At 38.2% G+C, this 22,113-nt stretch overlaps 1 protein-coding gene across 3 annotated transcripts in view; it reads left to right on the top strand.

Moving 5' to 3' along the window:
- The window catches only part of PIP4K2A (phosphatidylinositol-5-phosphate 4-kinase type 2 alpha), a 113,841-nt gene that overhangs the window by 64,772 nt on the left and 26,956 nt on the right, over positions 1-22,113 (top strand). For all 3 annotated transcript variants that reach the window (XM_069776847.1, XM_069776857.1, XM_069776837.1), the window contains exon 4: positions 15,036-15,188. In XM_069776847.1, coding sequence (XP_069632948.1) covers positions 15,036-15,188 — 153 coding nt within the window. The remainder of the gene's footprint in view (positions 1-15,035; positions 15,189-22,113) is intronic.

Raw genomic sequence — 22,113 nt, 5'->3', positions numbered from 1 at the left:
CTTTGTACAGTAGTTTTGTGGACTGCTTAACACATAGGCTTAGTTCACATATGAAATGGTTAGTATAGGGATCTTCTCTTACAGAGGTCTCCTCTTATCCCTGAAGAGAGATTTAAATCTCATACAGTTTTTTTCCTACAAGTAGTCTGACTTCAGAGTCAGGGGAATTCCTTAAATTGTATATGGTTCATGCCTTACAGGAAGCCATTTCTAGTAATGGCAATTACAGTTCCTATAACAGACTCCCTCCCTTCACATAGCCAACCAACTCCTTTTTTGAGGCAGTTTTGGTAATCTGTACTACATCTGTCTGTCTTTCATAGCTAGTTGGGCATCTCTGAGAGACATTTTGATTAGTACTGAGCTAGGATTAAAGTTTCATGGACATACATGTGTGGTTGCTAATACTGAGTGGGGTTTTTTGGTGATTTGTTCTTTACTATGGACAGCAATGTGGAAAACACAGTATGAAGTTAGTTAAACCTTGAGTTAGTTAAACCTTCAAAGATCGCCTATAGAAACTTGTTATGACAAATTAAGTCTTCAATCTAGATTAAGAAACTTTGTTCTTATGTCAAAAAAATCTTTTATTATGATCCTGATCTTCCTTCTTGGTGATCACATATTACTAAGATACTTATTGCGTCAAATTAAAAAATGGTCTGGCTGGTTTTGCTTAGAAAGGAGAACACAAGTGATTATTAGTTAGTATGAATCAAAATTGCATTTGAATAATGGAAAAACTTTAAAACCATTTTAACCGCTTACACAGACTATAAATCGTCAAAGGTAAAGAGATTATTGTTTTGCATTGTGCTGTTGGATGTTACAAGTAAGTACATACAGATCTGAGAATGAAGATGATTTTCAAAGTGTCAGAGTAATTCCACAAGCCAGAGCATTAAATAATGACAGATTTTGCCTTGATAGGGTAAATTATCTTGGTCTTGTATTTTTGTTGGTGTCTTCTTATTTCATTGAAAAAGACTCCTTAACTCTTGAGATCCTTGTAACATTGACAGGAAAATACTTGAGAGCATTAACTGTTCCTAGCAGAAAAGAAAAAAAATTATTAGAAAACAGATGTCAAATTAAATTCCTCACTGCAGATCTAAATTAATTTTTAATTTCTGTGTTCCCCCTCAGCTGTAGACATTGGTTTTGCAAAGGTTATTCTACAGAAAGGCCTCTTTTTTTCCCAAAGTATATGGAGTAGCTGTTGTAACTTCAGAGTTTCTTTTCAACTCGGTTGACATAATTTCTTATCGTACAAAATCCAAGAGTACAATTCTGTCAGAAGAATTATAGGACTAGCTTCTGTAAACTGCAAAATTATGAGAGATTAACAGGCAAGCAGCTAGCTTAACGCCCTCCAACAAACTCTAGAAAAATAGGCTCTACTACTGTTACAAATGCTTCTGCTGCTGTTGCTCTGGAAAAGGAAACTTTACTATGCTCCAACACATCTGTTCTTGCTTAAAGTTATTGCTGAATCCTACATCTGGATTCTGCTAGGCAAAAGAGGGAGACTGGGTTCTTGCCCAATAAAATACAATTGCTCATACCAGAGGGCACCAATGTCCCCATGTACCTAATGAGACTTCTGCTGGGGACGGGGGTGAGCACAACTGATTTCCCTTAAAGTTTTAGTACTTAGTGTAATAGGAGACATGCTCAGATCTGACTTTGCCTGTCCGCTGGAGCAGTTTGTAGAGGTTCTCTGTACAGGACAAAGAATTCATAAAGAACTTTTAGCAGATGGTCTATAAGTTCTTTTTAATTTAGAGATGCTTATTATTTCTCTATGTGCATTTTTCCTTATAAAAGATTAAAATCTAAAATGAAAATTGAGAATTCCTGCTTTTAAGCAATTTCCCTAATAAAAAAAATATGAACTCAGTATCTTTCATTTCTCCTGACATGGATGTCTCCTTATGTTTCGTTATCTCTCACAGCTTTCTATACAGACAGATTTATAGTCCAGAGTCTAATATGGCATCAGGAAAATAATGCAAGTTCTAGGTCCATTTTTCAGAGGTCAGCCTTTAATATAATTTTCTTTTTAAGTATCTAAACTTCAGATCACCTAAATTCTTGTCAACCTATTACTATTTTTGCTCATTTTGTGTGACTTATCCAATCCTAAGATATCGTATTAAGAGCTTAAAAACTATTTTACAATCTAAGATTATATGTTTCTTCAGACAAACAAATATTAATCAGAGCTCTCTGCTGGTGCTTCTGCACTGAAATTCATGCCTCCATTTATTGGCCCTTGGTTTGGGAAGGAATGAGCCACCTCTAGCATCAAACCACAGACAACAAGGTTAGCAATAAATATGTCAGCAACAACTATATTAGGAGTTGGATCTTATTCCTAAGACATGATCCTTTCATTGAATGTTTAATTAAAATGCATTAAAAAATCCTGGAAGCAAGAACTGTCTTGAAAAGAAAATACCTGTGCTGGTCATTTTAGCATGGTAGGTCACCTGTCAGTGCATGAAAAGTTCTTGAGCTCATCTGTCAGATGAGGTTCCTGTAGCAGAGTATACAGTTTGCGGATCCCAAATGGACATTAGCACCAAGATTTTCAGAACTGCTGACATCTTATTTGATGTGGACATAGGCAGTAGTGGTACGAAGGTGTGGAGCCAGCTGTACTAAGGAAAACTGTGGCATTTGTGGTCTTTCCAGCATGTAAAAAGTGAAGTTTTCAGTCTGAATGTTATGTTCTAGGATTTGGTGCTTTAAGTGTGAGCCCAGATAAAAATTTAGCGACTGTGGGACTTAACCTTAGTATGTATGGCAACAGAAATTTTAACCCCCAGTTTCTCTTAGTTTTCCCTAGAAAAAGCATTTAATTTGCTTTGCTTTCAGCAGTTTCTTGCCTAAACTAAGTATCATTCACAATTGGGTATTCAAACTAGGAAAAAAGTAGTTTAGCATGTGCTGGCAACATCAAAAAAATGAGCTGATAGGCACTCCCTGAGCTCATATGATGATAGCCGTTGAAAGTGAAGCATCAAGCCAAGCTTTGCAGGGCTGAAGAGGACAGGCTCCCATAAAAAGAGCCCTAACTCTTTCCAAAGCAAGTGCATGCCTTAAGCTGACAGCTCCAAATCCAGACCTACAGGCTCAATAGGATAACTTGATTAAGGAGAGAATCACATGTTGTCTTGGTTGGATGAGAGTTTAATGAAGAAAAGGAACCTTTCTCCTGGAAGGATAGCTCAGTGCAAAAAAGAAAAAGTTGGTGTTTCACCTTCCTCTGTCAAAGTTTTTCATGTCTTTCACCACAGTAATCACTCCCTGAATGCAATTTGCTTATAAACGTTCATAGATGTTCAAAGTGAGAGTGTGTACATCCACATCTTAACAAGATCATAGAAGGGACTCGATATTTCTGACAGGTGCACCACAGGACCAGTGCTGTCCTGTTTTCATCTTTTGGAGGTCCCATGACATTCACTGTAGGTCTCTTGTCAGCTCAAAAGCAGGGCTCTCAAGAAATCGTCATGCAGTATTGTCCATACAGCTGCCAAAGGCGAGAGGAGGTCATACCACTGAATGTGCTTGTAACATGTTACCATATGTAAAGTATGTACCTGTAATACTGTACAGGTATGCTTTGCTACATGCCAGACTTCTTAAGCATGCGTCAGTGTCAAAGATCAGTGTTTCCTGATGACATTTCCTCATCAGTGTTTCCAGACGTGAACCTGCTCAATGGCAACGGTAGAGTGCACAGTGCCAGCATACAAAGTAAACCCAAAAGTCTTCCCTACCTGTCGCCATATGACAAAACCAGACATCTCTGGGTTTGGTGCTTTGTTGTTACATTAAAACACGACCGCTTTACTTCTCTTCTCTCTAGAAATCACTGGCAAAACAGTGTCCTGAACCATCCCAGAAGTGGGCTGCTTGTTTCAAATTCCAGCAAAAAAACTTGGAGCATTTATGTCCAGTTGTATGACACTGCCTCTCTGATATGCTTCTTAATCAGTAATCCAGGTCTAATTCATCCATATCCATGATTGCTGAGGTCTTGTAAAAAGAAAAAAAGGTTGGGGGGAGCTGCAGGCTTGTCTTCGTGGGAAGCTGTGCGTGGGCCAGGCAGCACCACTGTAACTGCTGTCACAGAAGAACAGCCAGACCGTGTGTATGTAATTCTCCAACAGTGATGAACCACTGCCAGGCTTTTACACTGACCTATGATTTCAGTCATCACAGAGCATCATCTGTGCACTTGTTTTTGCCTATTCTTTCATGCGGAGCTTGCCCAGAGGCACTCTTAAATAGCCTGGGATGTGATCTGATTTGTCTTTAGGGTACATTGGGCTTGTGAAGCTCGTTTTTGCATTCCACGACTTTTGGATGAGATCACAGTACCAGAAACCGTTGTTTGCCTTTGTCCAGACATCGCGAAATGGGAAAGATTTAAATCAATGAGAAGCTGTTAAGCCAGTCAGTTTGAAAGATTACTGTTCTTCTGAAGCTCTCAGTGCTTTAGCACCAGAATTTTCCTATTGCCCTTGTTCTCTTTTTTAGGAAAAGCTCTGACTCAATGACAATTTTTATTAGGCTCCCTTTTTAGATTAGTTACATGAAGTATTTGTATTACATCCAGCACATAGTTCACGTGTTCAAAGTTTCTAAAATATAATCTTGTCTGCTAAAGTAGCAGTTAGAAAACAATGACATTTACACTGGATGTGTAAGAGATTAGAATGAGCTAATTAAATTGACCTTTAAATCTCTCCACCCTCTTGGAGGCTGTGGCTAATCCTTGGCCTCCCACTGTGGAGATAAATATCCGTGCTGTGAACATTTTAAGCAAAGTGGGCAGAGGAGGAAGAGCCTCACCAGCAGTTCATCTTTGAAGAGGAGGGCAGTACTTTGCCAGTTATAAATATAGCTTGCAATTATGGAGGGAGCAGGGGGACAAGCTATTCCTGTACTTTAGTGGCTCTGCTCCATGTGTTTTCCTCACAAAAATGGTTTCTTTTGGAAAAAATAGCTCCAAACAGCTTAACTTGTTGCTCTTAGAAACAACCAAAGTCTCTCTGGAAATCAGTTTACTCTTTTTGATATCTGGTGTTGGTATAACTAACATTATCAATAATATCATTCCTGTTACTTAATAACAATAGGCTGCTATTTTTATTGACCAATGTGCAAGGTAAAAATAGACTTCCAAAGGATAGAGCATTAGGTGGTGTTTTAGCTGGCTTCTAAGGACTCTTGAGGATGCCTCTTACAAAGTATTTGGCTTGATATTTTGTGACTTTGATTTTTAAAATGCTAATTATTGTTGGGTTTTATAATAAAAAATAAAAATTATGTAAATAATAGATGATTAAATGACAACAGTCAAAATGTAGTTGTCAATGAGCAATTGACATTTCACATAGTGAAAACTTGCAAAAGATGCAAAATCTGTCCAAATGGCAAAGTGGGATAAGGATAAGGATTTTGTACAAAAACCACTTTGGTTGCCTGGCATTCTGAGCCTGTCCAGATGAGATGCCTTTTAATAGTCAAATGAATAGCTATATGGATAAAAAGGAGTGCAGAACTACAGAGGTGAAGGATGTCTTCAGGGAGGTAGTAGCTCTGAGAATGAACAAGAGGTCAAAGAGGACAAGAATTTAGCACTAGTGTGAGCACCTGACTAGAAGGAGTGACTGCACCCTTGGGTGGATAAATTGGAAGGTACAAAATAAGACCAGAAAGAGCTCTAACTTTTTTTAACATCTGTTTATTTTATACCTGAAGCTAATACTATATATAATTTTGGTGCTAGTCATCTTAAAAAAGGATGTTGAAAGTTTGGATATAGAAAAAATACAGAAAAATGGCGTCAAAGGAATTTAAGGACACAGAGGAAGCCCTGTGGGGGAGTCACAGTTTGACCCGCTGCACTTGCAAAATTTAGAGTTGAGAAGTAAGTAGTATGTGAGTATCCTTGCAGAAGAACAATACTAGATACTTCAGGAAACAATAAATAGGAATGACCAGAAAAGGAAATAATTCAAATTGAAAGTTAGACTCACCTTTTCAGCAACACAAATTATTAGACACTAGAAAAACTACAGTGGCAAATCTTGGTCTTTTGAGGTTGGAAAAATCAAGACTACCTTTCTGGAAGTTGTACCTTGACCAAAACCAGAGACTGGAATTCAGTTTAGGAATGGCTGCATGAAATGAAACGGCTTCTGATGGGTAGGTGTTGTGTTGGATTCTAGTTTATGAAATTCTGTTGAAGGGTCCAGAAAAGCTCTTGTTCACTTCAAAGAATTGTGGATCACATCTTAAGACCACCTGTGGAAAAAAACTTTTTCTTTACCTAATATATATTTACTGTAGGAAATAAAACTCTGCACAGATTGCTGAGAGTGGAGCTGCTGAGGGAAGAGAGTGGATCTATAGTAAAACTAAATAACCTTTCCGTGAATTTGCTGAAGAATATGCTGTTCTTGGGTGAAATGATGATGTGTAATTTAGGTGTGCCGATTAACTTTCTGTATCAAGTACTCTTTGGGAAATGAAATACTAGTAAGTGGTGTAGCTTTTACCCATTTATATTTAAAACTGTATTTTTATTTTATCAGAAATTAATTCTGTGGTATGGGACAAATTCTTTGTGATTTGTAGCCTCTCAGCACTGAAGACCAGATGAGTATTTCTGGTTGCCTGCTACTCAGTGCAATATAGGTGATGTTTTTAATATTGATTTATGTAAAGGCAGTGAGACTTCCAGCCAGTAATTTCTCAGAAGAAAACTATTTGGGAGAGAGGAGGAGGTAGAAATTTCTCCATGAAAGAGAAATTTATCTAGTAGAGGTATCTCTGAGCTTGGCACGTTAAATGTGTCTTCAGTTGTATAAGTAATTACACAAGTAATTTAGCGTAGTCTTTAAATGACCTCATAAAAGTATTCACACTTTAAAAGTACAAAACCTTTTCTTTCTCCTGAGACCAAAAAAACAGCAGGCACAAGATTAAAACTTCACAAATGAGAAGTGAATGGGGAATTGGCAGAACATGCACTCTCGGAGCAGGAGACTTGCAGTGAGTTGCTAAGTGAAGCTGTTAAGTGGAACAGGGTATGTGTGGCTGACAGATGTTTTAATTGTGCCAGAGGACCGAGGCACACCGTGGCAGAGTTGGAGAAGGCTGGGAAAATCTGAAGGGGACAGGGCAGTGTGACCCTCTTTTCTCTGAGTTTTGTTTTCACTAAGGCTGTAGTATAAGCAGGTGATTTTTATTAACTTATTATGACTAATGCTCCAACATTGTACAGCTAGATACGTGCTCCACTGGCTCCTGACACAATATGGAAGTGCTATGTAGTAGCAGTAAGTGAGGGTGAAAGGGTTGTTAGATCATCAAACCTGTATCTTTTGGAGGGTAAGAGCCGGGCATTTTTTTTGTCTGTATCTGAAGGATATCATCCCTGTTCTGGCTTTGTGGCTCATAGATCTGTGCTAAGTGAGGAGTGGCTTGTTTCCCATCTGTTCATATTCCACTTAGTCTTCCCCTAATTAAGAAGCAGCACCAGAGGGAATTCAATCTGGTATTTGCCATGATCTATCTCTCTCTGTCTCTCCTTTCACCCTCCCTCAACCCGGCTTACATTTTCCTTTTGGAAAGGGGAGATGCTTGAGTTTCATTCGTTATTTCCTTCCCAGTACCCTACAGACACCTCACCTAAGAAGGAGATACTGTTGCTGGGGACGGCAATGGGTCTCCATTAGCTGAGTTTAGTGCTGAACAAGGAAGCAGAAGAAAAGCCCTACACTGGTCTCTTTAGACAGGTTCAGTCAGCTTTTCTTCCAAGGCGTTTGTGCACAGATGTCTATAGTACAACTTACTTTACTCACTTTTTGTACAAATCACCACTGAAATGTATCTGTGCGTTCTGGCAAAAGTCATCTGGATCATAGGAGTGTTTTACCATGTACAGTCTCACAAAACTGCATTTGAGGGTAAGAAACGAGTCTATACAGTGCATCCAATAGCAGTCTGAACTACAGAGCAGTACAATTCAAATAAATGTGTATTTTCAGTCTGTCTGATGAGCACTACTGCATAACTTTCTTATTATTGTCTGCATTAAGATGATTGACTTAGAAACTTGGGCTAGATAACCCCACAATAAGTTAAAACTTTTTTACTTATCTAGATATGTCTAAAGTCTAATTTTAAAAGACCCCACAAACTTTCCACAGTCTTTGTGGTGTAAAGTGCACATTGGATGTCACGTGTGGTGTTACTGATATTTTTGTCTGAGATTTCTTATCAGTTATAGGTTTACTAGTGGCTGTGCTTCGAAGTGGCTTAAGTGCAGGACCTTCTTAACCATTTTGTGTCTTAACTTACAAGAGAAACATTTTCCAACAAAGAATCTCTTCACTTCTAATATATGTACTATTAATTTATTAGTATTTGGCAGGGTTGAATGGGGCACAAAATGTTTTGGTTTCTACTTAACAGTCTGGGTCAAACAGGTAAGTTAGCTTCACCTCCATAAAAAGGGAAGGGTATTAGTGGTTTTAAATAGCCATGTTGTTTCCTCTTTGAAGCCCTTAAATTCTTCTAGTTTTATCCTTTCAGTGAAGCTGTTCCTTGATCTTACTTGCTAATGATGACTTACCAGTGCAGGCCAATTCTTGTCATCTCTTTACTTAAAGATTCATTGTTGTCATAATCAGGCAACAGTATATGTATTGAAGACTGATTTCTAACTGTAAACAAATACAACTAGTATAGTTGAGAGGTAAGGTATTTTGCATGGTACCTGGAAGCTTTACTTTAGAAGGAATTTGAACTTTTCTCTGTTCACAAAAGTGAGAGTTAACCATTACAAATGAAACTGTCCACAGACAAACTCAGCCATGCGTTTATCAGCATAAGAAAGTGGTAATGCAATTACTAGTAATCAGCACAATATGATGTAATTAGATTTATTTTTTCAGCTTTTTAAACCATACTTATTTATTAACTTATGCAAGTATCAAAAGAAAACACACTAAATAGTAATATTAACAAAGTTATCCTCCATGTTCCACCTTCTTTCAGAGTTCAAAGAAACCACATTCTGTATCTGAAGAGAGCATTTTGTTGAGAGAGTTATCACAGGAGTGGAGAGTTAGTGAAAATACAACGTCAAAGAGGTTGCTTAATCGAGGTTGTTTTTATCTTAAACATGTTCAATGTTTAAACATCTGTTCTTAAACTATAATTTATTACTAGTCAGTCATTATTGTAGAGCGGGCATTTGAGTTACCTGTGCATGTATGGAAAGGTGCTGCTTAGCATAAAGTTGGTTGGTTTATTCTAACAAATTAATATGCATGTGGTAAAATTATAGCTGTATGCATTCTTAATTAAGCTTGATATAGATTACTAATAATAAAATAGCCATCTACTAAAAAATAAATGCATCACCATTTCTAACCCATTAAAGCATTAAGAAACAGTAAAGTGTGTGCTAAATAATCATCTACGGATGCATTATATTCTCTTGTTAGCAACGTTTTCAATATGATAGTTTTATTTGCAAATTAACTTGTCATTATAGTTAGCAATCAGGCAGAATTCATTTCCATTAGAAAAAAAGCTATTGCTGGAAAAAACAATAATCAGTAAAAAGTCAGTGACTTCAGAAGTTTTTCTCCACTTGATTTAAAATATGACTAAATCTATTAATTTCTATTTGAATCTGACTAGTTTCTTTTTTTTTTTTTTTCTGTCGAGCCTGAATTGAAATGAAAGAAGCATGATAAAAGGAGTACTGGTTGATTCATTCTTAGTGTAACAGCTGTTTTTTCTTTTTAAGTCAGAATTTCTTATTACTTATGCTGTCCATATTTTTAAATTCATCAAGTATCATAAAATCATTTAGGCTGGAAAGGACCTTTAAGATCATCAGGTCCAACCATTAACCTAGCACTGCCAAGTCCACCACTAAACCACGTCCCTAAGCACCATGTCTACACATCTTTTAAGTACCTCCAGGGATGGTGACTCAACCACTTCCCTGGGCAGCCTGTTCCAATGCTTGACAACCCTTTCAGTAAAGAAATATTTCCTAATATCCAATCTAAACCTCCCCGGTGCAACTTGAGTCCATTTCCTCTTGTCCTATTGCTTGTTACTTCGGAGAAGAGACCAACCCCCACCTCTCTACAACCTCCTTTCAGGTAGTTGTAGAGAGTGATAAGGTCTCCCCTCAGCCTCCTTTTCTCCAGACTAAACAGCCCCAGCTCCCTCAGCTGCTCCTCATAAGACTTGTGCTCCAGGCCCCTCACCAGCTTGGTTGCCCTTCTCTGGACACGCTCCAGCACCTCAATGTCTTCCCTGTAGTGAGGGGCCCAAAACTGAACACAGGACTCGAGGTGCGGCCTCACCAGTGCTGAGTACAGGGGGACAATCACCTCCCTGCTCCTGCTGGCCACCCTATTTCTGATACAGGCCAGGATGCTGTTGGCCTTCTTGACCACCTGGGCACACTGCTGGCTCATATTCAGCCGGCTGTCAACCAGCACCCCCAGGTCCTTTTCCGCCAGGCAGCTTTCCAGCCACTCTTCCCCAAGCCCGTAGCGCTGCATAGGGTTGTTGTGATCCAAGTGCAGGACCCGGCACTTGGCCTTGTTGAACCTCATACAGTTGGCCTCGGCCCATCGATCCAGCCTGTCCAGATCCCTCTGTAGAGCCTTCCTACCCTCGAGCAGATCAACACTCCCTCCCAACTTGGTGTCATCTGCAAACTTACTGAGGGTACACTCGATCCCCTCGTATTAAACACAACTGGCCCCAGTGCTGAGCCCTGGGGAACACCACTTGTGACCGGCCGCCAACTGGATTTAACTCCATTCACCACCACTCTTTGGGCCTGGCCATCCAGCCAGTTTTTTACCCAGTGAACAGTATACCCGTCCAAGCCATGAGGAGCCAGTTTCTCCAGGAGAATGCTGTGGGAAACGGTGTCAAAGGCTTTACTAAAGTCCAGGTAGACAACATCCACAGCCTTTTCCTCATCCACTAAGCAGGTCACCTTGTCATAGAAGGAGATCAGGTTGGTCAAGCAGGACCTGCCTTTCATAAACCCATGCTGACTGGGCCTGATCACCTGGTTGTCCTGTATGTGCCACATGGTGGCACTCAAGGTGATCTGCTCCATAACCTTCCCCAGCACCAAAGTCAGACTGACAGGCCTGTAGTTCACCAGATCCTCCTTCTGACCCTTCATGTAGATGGGCATCACATTTGCTAATCTCCAGTCAACTGGCACCTCCCCAGTTAGTCAGGACTGCTGATAAATGATGGAAAGTGGCTTGGTGAGCACTTCCGTCAGCTCCCTCAGTACCCTTGGTGGATCCCATGTGGCCCCATAGACTCATGTGTGTCTAAATCGTGTAGCAGGTCGCTAACCATTTCCCCTTGGATTATGGGGGCTTCATTCTATTCCCTGTCTTCCAGTTCAGGGGGCTGGGTACCCTGAGAACAGCTGGTCTTACTATTAAAGACTGAGGCAAAGGCAGCATTAAGTACCTCAGCCTTTTCCTCATCCTTTGTCACTATGTTTCCCCCCCACATCGTATTCCATCATGGGGGGGGGGGGAAATCTGAATAAATTTATGTTTGTTTTGATGGGTTGCTACATAAATATTCCTATATACTAGTTATTCCTGGTTAATGATGGGATGGCAGGAGATTCATGGAAAGCAGGAAGAACATTATTTTAAGGCCTACAACTTAGAAAAGCTCTCCTGTGCAAATAGTGCTTATAAAGACAAAAAGAGACAGATTTACTGTAAAAAAGCAGATGGTTATATGAATAGCATTCAGAAGGTTCGAAGTCAAAAGTGGTTATTTTTGTCCCTTTCTGGCCACAGAATTAATAACTGAGCTTCAGCAACTGAAAAGTCCATAGAAAAAGTATCTGCCATGTGTTGTATCTCAGTCAAGACATTGCTAGTAAGATAATTAATTCATACCAGGTCTGAATTTCACTCAAATCTGACAAGCCTTTTGGTGAAAAATGTTAAAATATACCTTAAGAGTATTTGAAATTTTGGAGAATAATGCTAGTTCAGGTCCTCCTTCCCATCTTCCGTCTTTGCCTCCTACTTCAGAGGTGCGATGGCAGACTAGCAAGTACGCTTTTTTGCAGCTTTCTTACAGCAAAACGACTTAAGTTTCCCCCCAGGTTAATTGCTTTTGAGGTTTATACCACATGGCATATAGTTTGGAGACTAGGGTTCTATGGGAAAAATACATTCAGAAAACTGTGATTACTGCTTTATTGCAATAGTTAACCTCAGAATAATGCACTTTTTTCTGCTGGGAACAATAACAAATAATTACCCAGTAACCTTAATTATTGCTAACTGAATTACAGCCTGATAACTTAGCAGTAGTTTAATTCACTGCATACACTAACAGTTACCCATGCTTTAGCTTTTTTCAGAATTAAAAATAATTATTATGTTACATCATATTTTCTAGTTTGTGATGAAGGTAACTGAATTTGCACAATTTTTTTAAAACTTCGATTATCAGTTCTTCATCTTAAACTATTAAATATATGCCCTGGAAACAAGTCCTGACTCTAGAACAGAGAGGGTTTCTACAGAGGATGGTTTCTACGACTAACTATTCATGAATCAGTTTGAAAACTAACAGAGTACTGACATCAAGTGTAGCATTAGGAAAATTCAGTCCATTTATGATGATACCTGTTCTCTTGAATAGACTTCATCAGTACATAAAAACATTTCAGTGGTGGAGTGGAGGGAAATTAATTTGAATAGGAAACATCTGAAAACAGGTAAAGAAAACTGCAGTAATACTTAAATTCCCTTCTTTAGTATCTTAAATACCATGTGGAGCGAGGGTGTATCAGGACTCACATCTGTTAAAATTGGCTATCCAAAAGCCAGTGCAGAGAAGGAATTGAATCTGCATTGGTTGTCCCTAAAGCTCTGTTCTATCAGTCTAGAAAAACTGTTTATTTATAAACATTAGGGAAGCACCCACACCCTTTCTTTCTTTAGTGAATAGAGAGGATAATGGAGAAAGACATCACTTTTTATCATAGATATTAGTAATGACTCTAGTTCATTGCACAAGCCTAGAAATATAGAGGGAGAAGTGTGCAAAGATTTATTTCTCCTACCTGTCATAGTTAAGGTTTTCATTCTTGTAAGACCTTGTAGAGCTGTGTGTTTTTAGGTGATTTACTGTTATTTCTAGTACTCCTGCGTATTTCAGTTGAACAAAGTAACCTTGTGGGAAAATGTTTTTATTTCATATTAAACTGATTTCAGAAAGCATCCCGCATTTGGGATAACACTTACCTATGCTGTGAAGGCCTGTTGAAGTCAATAGGTCTCCAAAATATGGAGACATAACTGTATGTGTTCAAGTGCCTTCTTAAATTGGGCTCTAGTTGCCCTTATCTCTTGGTTGAGGTTATTACTTTATTACTGACCTTCTGTCACTGGGGTTGAATCTGTGTGTCCAGCTCCTGCTGAAGTCCATAGAGCTTGTGAACAGATTCATCAATGGTAAAACTTCCAAATAAGACAAGCTTCTATAAAAATAAAATGTTGTGGGTTTGGTACCTAGTTGTGGTAGACTGAGCCTATTTGTAATTATTTTCTGAAAGCATTATTATTCTTCCAGTGTAAATCGGTTTTGTGACTTAGTTCATAGTACCTTATCAAACTACACAAACATGTCATATTCTGTAGCTGCTGGAGCTGAACTTTTGCTATTTAGCAATCTGCAACATTTGCATTTATATACAAAATTTTATTAAAACTTTCTGTGAAAATGGCTTTTCTTCTAGCAGGGAGAATGTTACACTATGTCAGTATGGAAGAGGGGGAAAGTATATTTCAATTTAGCAACAGCTGTTTGTGCAGTATGGTACAATAAGGAATGATAGCAGGAGCTGGAGTTTTCTGCTACTAGTAGGGATATACCAAATGGGTACTGCAAGTTTATTTCATAAACATGGAAGTGTTCCAGCAGTCTGTAATTAACTTGCTTAACCTTTTCAGAGTATGGTCCATTTTTATGTAAGTACACATGGGGTGTAAGAGCATTGTTACGTTTTCTCATGACTGTGCTGCTGCTGTTACTACTTATTTAAAAAAAAATAATGGTGTAATTCAAGTATGTAACAATTGGCATAAACTCTTACTGGTAAATAAATATGTTTCCAGCCAAAAGCAAGTAGTTATACTTTGTCTAATTTATATTTACTGTTTTTAAATATGAAGAAATCTAATCTGAATACTTCTTATTTTCTGAAAAAAGCAGAAGGCTTCTTTTGCTACTGTCGAAGTGCAAGTAGTCTCAGGCTTCAGTCTAAAAATGGTCACTAATCTCTAGCAGTTTTTCTTCTAACTACTATACAGTCATTAACTAATCTTCCCCTGTCGAATCTGTAGGAAGGTGGGTGTATTTTACAAGAGGAGGTACTGTACAATAATATCACTTGCTTAACACTAGATATTAAATTATTGGAATAGCTCTAGTACTAGAACTCAGAAATCTAGCTGTGATCTTGTTTAGGTACCAGATCACATGGGCTCAGGAGCAAATCCTGCTCAGTTTTAAAGTGATACTGTTACTACAGATGAATCCTCTATTTACAGTTATTGCAATAACTGTAATACAGTGTTCCTTTTGGATTTTTAATTACTGTATGTTTTCTCCCCAAAAGCTGATAACATGTACATAACAAAGTGCAATAAATTCTCATTCAGCGTTGAGAATGACTTTTGAACCACTGATGGGCAACACCTTCCCCCAAACATTCTTTTGTTCTCAGAGTATTTTTGAAGTGATTTGTCAAGATAACATGGTCTGTGATTACGTGCTTTGCAGAATTCAGCTCGGTGCAGATGTACTGAAGAAGATTTAAAAATAAATGTAAATGGTTTGTATTTGTTCTAATTAAAAGTTGCATATTTTTGTCTGATTTGATGCTTTTTTTGTTTTAAATCAATTGACAGAATTCATTGACAAGAAGTGCACCCCTTGCCAATGATTCCCAAGCACGCAGTGGTGCCCGCTTTCATACATCTTACGACAAAAGATATATCATCAAAACTATAACAAGTGAAGATGTAGCGGAAATGCACAACATACTGAAGAAATACCATCAGGTAGTATGCTAATTATTATCGGGGTGTGGGATCTCTTCTTAAATATTATAATGCTAATCTTTTTTAGAGTGTTAGAAGTTTTAAGTGAATAATTATGGAAAAAGAGACACTTCAGACTTTTTCCCTTTTGCATGAGCAATTTATTGTATGTCTGCAATTCACAAGGCTGCACTTTTCTGAATATCTAAGCTAGCTTTAAGTAAAGTGATATGTCTACACAATACAGAGATACTACCTTGGAGGCCATAAGCTCCTTTGCCTTACTAGGAAGATGCCCTTCTTTCAGCTAGTGGACTCCCAGGCTTGAATCTGCTTTATTCTGGGCTAGCTTGGAGATGTCTGTGTACATGTAGATGAATGGTGCAGGTGATCTTTCTTCCTGGTCTGATCACTGAATGTTCTGTGTTTCACTAACAACGGATTTCAAACAATTAAAGTGGTATTGTATGAGAAATGAAAAATTGGTAACAGTAAAGTCAAAAGTGAACAGTGGAGATCCCTCAAATCGGCCTTGGTAGCTGTCATACTGTGCTAGTGTATAATTTGTGTGGATGACACAGGGGGGAGCAGATCTGGGGAAATATGAGAAGCCTTAATAAAATCAGTGCTAATTTTCTTAGCCCCAGAACTGTTTGAATACGCTCTAAAGCTACAGAAACCAGAAAAGCCTCTAAAAATCATCTAAAATATGACATCCAGTAGAAGGGGCTTTTTGTCCTTCTTTCCATCTTCCTGCTCACTTCCATGGGTTGGGATCTCAGGTAAAGACTTCAGGACATTTTGGGTTGGGGCTTATTTGTTGTTGGTTTAGGTGGTTTATTTTTTTGTCTTGCAATGTTTTTGTTTGTTGTTGTTTTTTTGGTTTTTTTTTAATACTGATTCTATTGTAAAAGCAGTGTTAAAGGCATCTTTTGAAATGGAAGGGAGGCAAGCATGCTTTTGGGGTGCTTGGGATTGAAGGTATTGCCAGCTATCTTTGTAGTGCTGCTTGGCTGTCTCCCTCTCCGCTCTTCCCATGTTGAAGGGAGATCTCTGAATGCCCTCCAAGTCCAGAGTAGCTTGGGTAGCCTTCGGTGAGTTAGATATTAAGTCTTTTCTTTCTCTGCATGTTGTTCTTCTGTTTAAATAACATGTAGGACCACTGTGTGTTTGTTTTAACGTGGATAAACATTGTCACTATCAGAAATGTTCATAAGACCATCTTTTAATTACAGTTTTACCAAAGAGAAATTCTAAACTATTACCTAATTGTAATTTGGGTGTTATTTTTTATTAGAGTTTTCAAACTTACAATTTTAGCTTTGTAAGAGTTTGATCTGTGAAGCAATGCAGCAGAATTAAAAGTTTTAGACTGTTTCGTGTTTGGCATTAGAAGCTAGTATTAATGATCCAGATTTTGAGACTTTATCCAGCTGAAAATTCATACTGCTTTCAGTCATCTCCTTTCAAGAGTGTCAATGAAGACAGTGCTAACATGAATGAACTTAATAATTTGGAATCGTTTTTCATTAGTGCTTTCAAACATCGGGGTTCATAATAGGCTAGGTTACAAGGAATAATGATCTGAAAGTTATCTGTACCAGGCACCTAATTTCACTTTATACTGAATAAATATCCATATAAGAAAGCTCTCACTGGTGCCTCCAAAAGATTCATAAAGATACAACTTGCATTTCTTTTTGTCTCAGAACTTGAGGGCACTTTACAAAGCATTGTAAATGCAGAGGAACTCAAGTACAGAGACTGTTTAATAATTGGACTTTTTAATGAAATAAATTAATTTCAGTATCTTCAGCAATGTACTGAACAAAACCATTTGAATTAATTAAAGAAAATCTAAATTAAATCCCACTAACTCTGGTGACAGCTGATACTGTGTCCTGTGTGTTGCTGCTGGAAATTGAATGCTTGGAATCATTAAGTACAGCAGCTTGTCCTCCCATTTCTCTAGATGTTTTTCAGACAAGTGAAGCTTATCTTAGCCTGCTTGACAAAGTCTAGAGAACCCCTTCTCCTGGTGGAAAGGTTTCAATAATTCACTTGACCAAGTCATCCCACACAGACTGGCCTTAGACTAACTTTCTACTAGTAAAAAATGCAAGGCCAGATAACATCCACTGGCACTTGAGCTCATAAATGGTTTTGCTTTGGGCAAGCTAGCTGTCTCCCAGGTAATTCTGGGCAAGGTTCAAGGTATTAACTCAGGCCAGTTCCTATTCCTACTTAGGAGTTTGAATATGAGCATCCTGTTTTAGAGGAGAACTTAATAATTTGGATGTTAGTTATTCCATTCCAATTAGAACTGATGCCAGAGGACAGTCCAAGACCCATCTAATTCACTGGTACGGATGTAACTTTATGGTTCTGTCAGATGGCATAGTTGCAGTAGTACAAGACTTTTCAGATATTGCACTGGTACTCCTGTGGAAACCTTTGTCAATAAAACAAGTTCTCTTGTGTTCAATTTTATTTTGGCATACTCTCTTCTGCCAACAGAAGAAATGTCGAGTGCCCTGTACTGACTTGCATGCTTAACTTACTGCCCAGTATCTTCCTTAATAATAACTGTTGCTACAGTTAAAGAAGCTAATTGTAATTACACACAAAAGTGTCAAATATTGGATTTTTAGGGAAAAGTCTGCTTGTTAGCTTTTCTCCAGTTTCAGTTCACTGATCATCAGCAGCACTTACCACGTATATGAAAATTTCTGGACCAGCTAAATATGCTTCACAGCCCAGGTGTGATTGTGTTTGGGACTAGTTTGGGACTTCTAGTGGCATGCCCTGACATCAAACCCTGTGCCAGGCTGCTCTTAGAGCAAAGCTGTATTTGAAAGGTTCAGCCTTCTAAGGAAGGAAGTGTGCAGACATGTTCAGACCCAGTTATGTAGTGCAGGGATCATCCTGGGACGAATAACCTTTCTCAGGTGCATGAAAACTAGTGAGGTGATTCATGTGGATTTTAGAAGACTCTTTGTCCCTTGTTAGAGATGAAGTACCCCTAAAGGACCTGAAGCTAGATCATCTATCCACTATGAACAGTAACTTGTAAACCCTCGGTATCTTGTACCTGCTTTCACCTGCCCAAGAAGACAGTAATTGTCTTCCAGTTACTTCTGACATGATTATGAGTGAAATTCATGCCATTTATGACAGATCATCTCTTTCCTCTCTCTTTGTCAGGCTTTTTTTTTCCCCCTCTACAAATTCATTCCAGGTTTCCTCCCCAGGTTGAAACTCTGAATGAATTTCATTTAAACTATAATATTTACACAACTATTTCCATATTAAGGCTAACAGCTCCAGCTGATAGAATCATTCTAGACCTTGGAAGTACCTCTGTCCTTGCTTAGGGACCAAACAAGCCTTATCAAATGTTTTCCAAGACTGCTTGAACTGCTTAACAATAAATACAAAAGGACAGCTATCTTTAAACAGAGAATACTGGCGAGGGGACCATGCCAAGTCAGAAGTATGAGGGACTGGATATGTCTTTATTGCTGTCACTTGCAAAATAGCTATCATTCTCCTTGCACCTTTTTGAACTACAAAACTACTGATGAGGCATCTGGGAGTTAGTGTGGTCAGCAAAGAAACGTAGTAGGGCAGTTTTCCCACGAACACCTGCAAAATCTAACTCCAACTACCAATGATTTTTTGTGGAGTCACCAGAAGGTTATGAAAAAACATGTAGACTGCCACTGGAAAGTAGAAATAAAGGTTATTTTATCAGTAACTGGAGATCGAGGAGACGTATAGTCCACAAACTCACCCAACTCTTTCCATCCTTCCTCTTTCCATCCATCTGAAAATTCAACAGCCCGTCTGTTCTTTGAAGCTGTGAGGAACTGAGGTTATAGTTACACGATCCATATACTTAGGTATTTACAAAAGGAACAGGAATTGTGCATAGCCTGTAAACACTTGTAAGTCTAAAAATGCTAAGTCTATATTGGCTGGTTTTTAATTAATCAAAGCTATAATGGACATGACTGTACACCTTAGAGAAATCAAGTTATTTTCGGAAACAGAATGGCTAGTAACTTGTTAGGAGTGAAAATAAGTTAGTTTGGCTGAGTTACTAGCTTTCTCCTTTCTGGGTAAAATTCTGTTGCAATATCGCATGGCATTTTGCAAAAGTAACCAAGTTAGGTGCATCACAATTTACTGTATTATTACCACTACTTAACATAAAAAAAATTATTAACAGTAAAACCAAAAAGATCAAATTCCAAGCGTAAGGCTGCATACTAGAAATGTGTGAATAACTAAAACTGAACCAGGCTTGAAGGAGTGTCAGGAGAAGTTACTACAGAAACAGTATATAAGTTTATATAGCAATTCCAAATTAAAGCTTGAATTGTAAATAATAGTCCTGACAATTGTAAATTATAGTTGCTATCCAAAATAATGAGTTGCATGCATTCGTTTACCCTGTCTGATGTGATGCCTTTTTTTTAGTGGCAGTCAGGCCCACAACCTCAGGCAGATGGTGAACACTTCAGTCTAAACACTGAAGCTTTCTGTCAACTCATCAGATGAGTCTGATGCTTTTAGTACTGAGTAGGAACACTAGAGATCATTGTTTTCTCTTGCAAAGTTAAAAAGAAAAACCAACAAAACAAAACACTAAGCCCAGTACTTCTAAGCAAACAGGGGGAATAATGTCTTTCTCCATACTTAAAATTGCAAAGCATCTTGTTATTTATGACTAGACTATAAAGTCTGTCATGCATGGACCAGCCTTCTATCTACCTTTAAAGACAAAATGGGTTAGTGTGAACCAGCTAGGTTTCTAAGTGTTGTAGTAAATACAAATATATATGACATGTTAGGTTCTTATGCTGTGAATTTCCATGTTAGCCAGTTTCTAACTACTGTAATATTTTCTGATACATAGTGTGAAACACTGCTTTTAGTCACATTTTAATGATAATTTGCAATTGGTTTGGGCTGCTTATATTATTGATATACTATCAATTAATGGTAGAACTTGCTACTTCTCAAGTGTTACTTCAGCTGAACATCATTTACTTATCAAATGCACTAGAACCATTGTTATGCCTAAATGGGTCAGACTTTCAAACATTAGAAAAGCTGTTGCTGTATGGGCTCACAGATGTAGTTTGACCATTTAAAACTGTGTAAGTTAATTGAGCGTGTTCATGTTAAATACTTAAATAGTACTTGAGAGCAAAATCAAATATTCATTTGAATTACCTCCAAATCTAGTGCAGTTTTGTTTTAAACCTATGCTCCTGATTTTAAGAGCATGGACCAGAAAAATGGAGTTAAACCTACCGCTCCCTTTGGCATTGCTAAAGGAGAGCTCAGCAAAGCCATGTGTGATGATAAATCTGTTGCCAGGATTTCACACTCTGTTTAAGGAACAGGTAATACACTGCTTCCTCCTAAAGGAAAACTTCATTTCAGAATATATTCAAGCTATGTTTATATATTTCTCTTGGATGTATTGTTCTGTGCAAAAAGTTTATTAATTTACATAAAATACAGAATATACTATTGTAGATATTAGTATATATGTAGATATTTTCTAAACTACAGATATGATTTTCAAGGGCAGGAATTGGTGACAATTGAGTAAAATTCTGTAGGCAGATGTTCTAGTTTCTGAAATGTCTGAATCAAGATACCCTGCCCTTCCCAGTGAGATAAACTTGCTTTAAATCTTAAATTGGTGTAAAAGTGGAGTCCTGTGATCTCTGAGAATAGATGATGGGCAGGGTAGAAATTTTCAAAAATAAATGAAAGTAACTTCAGTGTCTCAGAAAAACCAACACCTTTTGAACACCTTTTTTTTTTGTCATTAAAATGGACTTCAGAAGGGATTTATTATTCCTCAGTGCTGACACTGAGGTGACTTCGGTAAAGAAGAGAAATTGAGAAGCCATCTCAAAGCAGGTGAACAAGAGGGAATTGTTAGCATACAAGCCTTCCAATATAAAACTACTCAGGAGTACAGGTACCCTTTAAGTTTTCTATAGGTGGCAGTCCCTGTTGACAGCATGTTCTCTTCCCTATACAGGTAATTATATGCAGAACTGACACCTACTGCATTGCCTGTTTGTCTCCCTGGCAACCAGCAAAAATAGTGAATAGTGGCAAAGGAGAGAGACTGCCCATTTACTGGAGGCAGCAAACAGTGGAGTGATGGGGAAGTGAATGGGAAGAAAGGAAAGAATAGAATGAGATAAAAAGGGGAGATGACAGCATAAAGGAGAAAACAAAAGCAGGAAAAAAAAATAATATGACCTTAGCTTCTGGAGAGAAAAAAAATATGAAAGAAACAGGAAGGCAAACGAAAGGGAAAAAAATGTAGGCAATAAGGTGAAAAAGGGGAAATTGCACCAAGAGCAGGGTTCAGGACTGCACAGGAATCAAGAATAGCACAAGGTTATTGAGTGGAAGGTAGGAGAAAACATTAAAATCATAAATAGACAGAAAAACATTAGTGTAGACTAACAGCAATTTTGTCACAGAATTGGTGACAACATAGGCTGGAGAATACCCCAGAAAAGAAAGTGGGGCTAGGTGTCTAGGAATTTGCACTGAGATGGGCTGACATCAAGCCGATAGGTTGGTAAAGCAGAGTTACATTGAGGTTTGTGTCATCCTCCCTCCATGTCATTACTTGCACAGGTTATCAATGGCTTGCTTCCTCCCAGCTCTCCCATTTTTCTTCATGAGTTGCATCTGTATGTATCACAAAAAGAAGGGAAAGGGTAGGTTAAAAGGCAAAGCAAGGCAATATAATGTACTATTATTTAAACACAAATGTGCATAAGAAGGATGTGTACCATGTAACAGTGACCTTGACTCTCTGTACGTCCTAATGTAGTAAGAGGTGAAGATTTATGGGAGGTTTGCGAAGAAACACAGTTGAGAAAAGCCCTTCAACCAGTTC

Source organism: Haliaeetus albicilla, chromosome 2, assembly GCF_947461875.1.
Source record: "Haliaeetus albicilla chromosome 2, bHalAlb1.1, whole genome shotgun sequence".
NCBI lineage: Eukaryota > Metazoa > Chordata > Aves > Accipitriformes > Accipitridae > Haliaeetus > Haliaeetus albicilla.
Note: the sequence above shows the minus strand (reverse complement) of the source record. Positions and strands in the feature narration are given on the sequence as shown.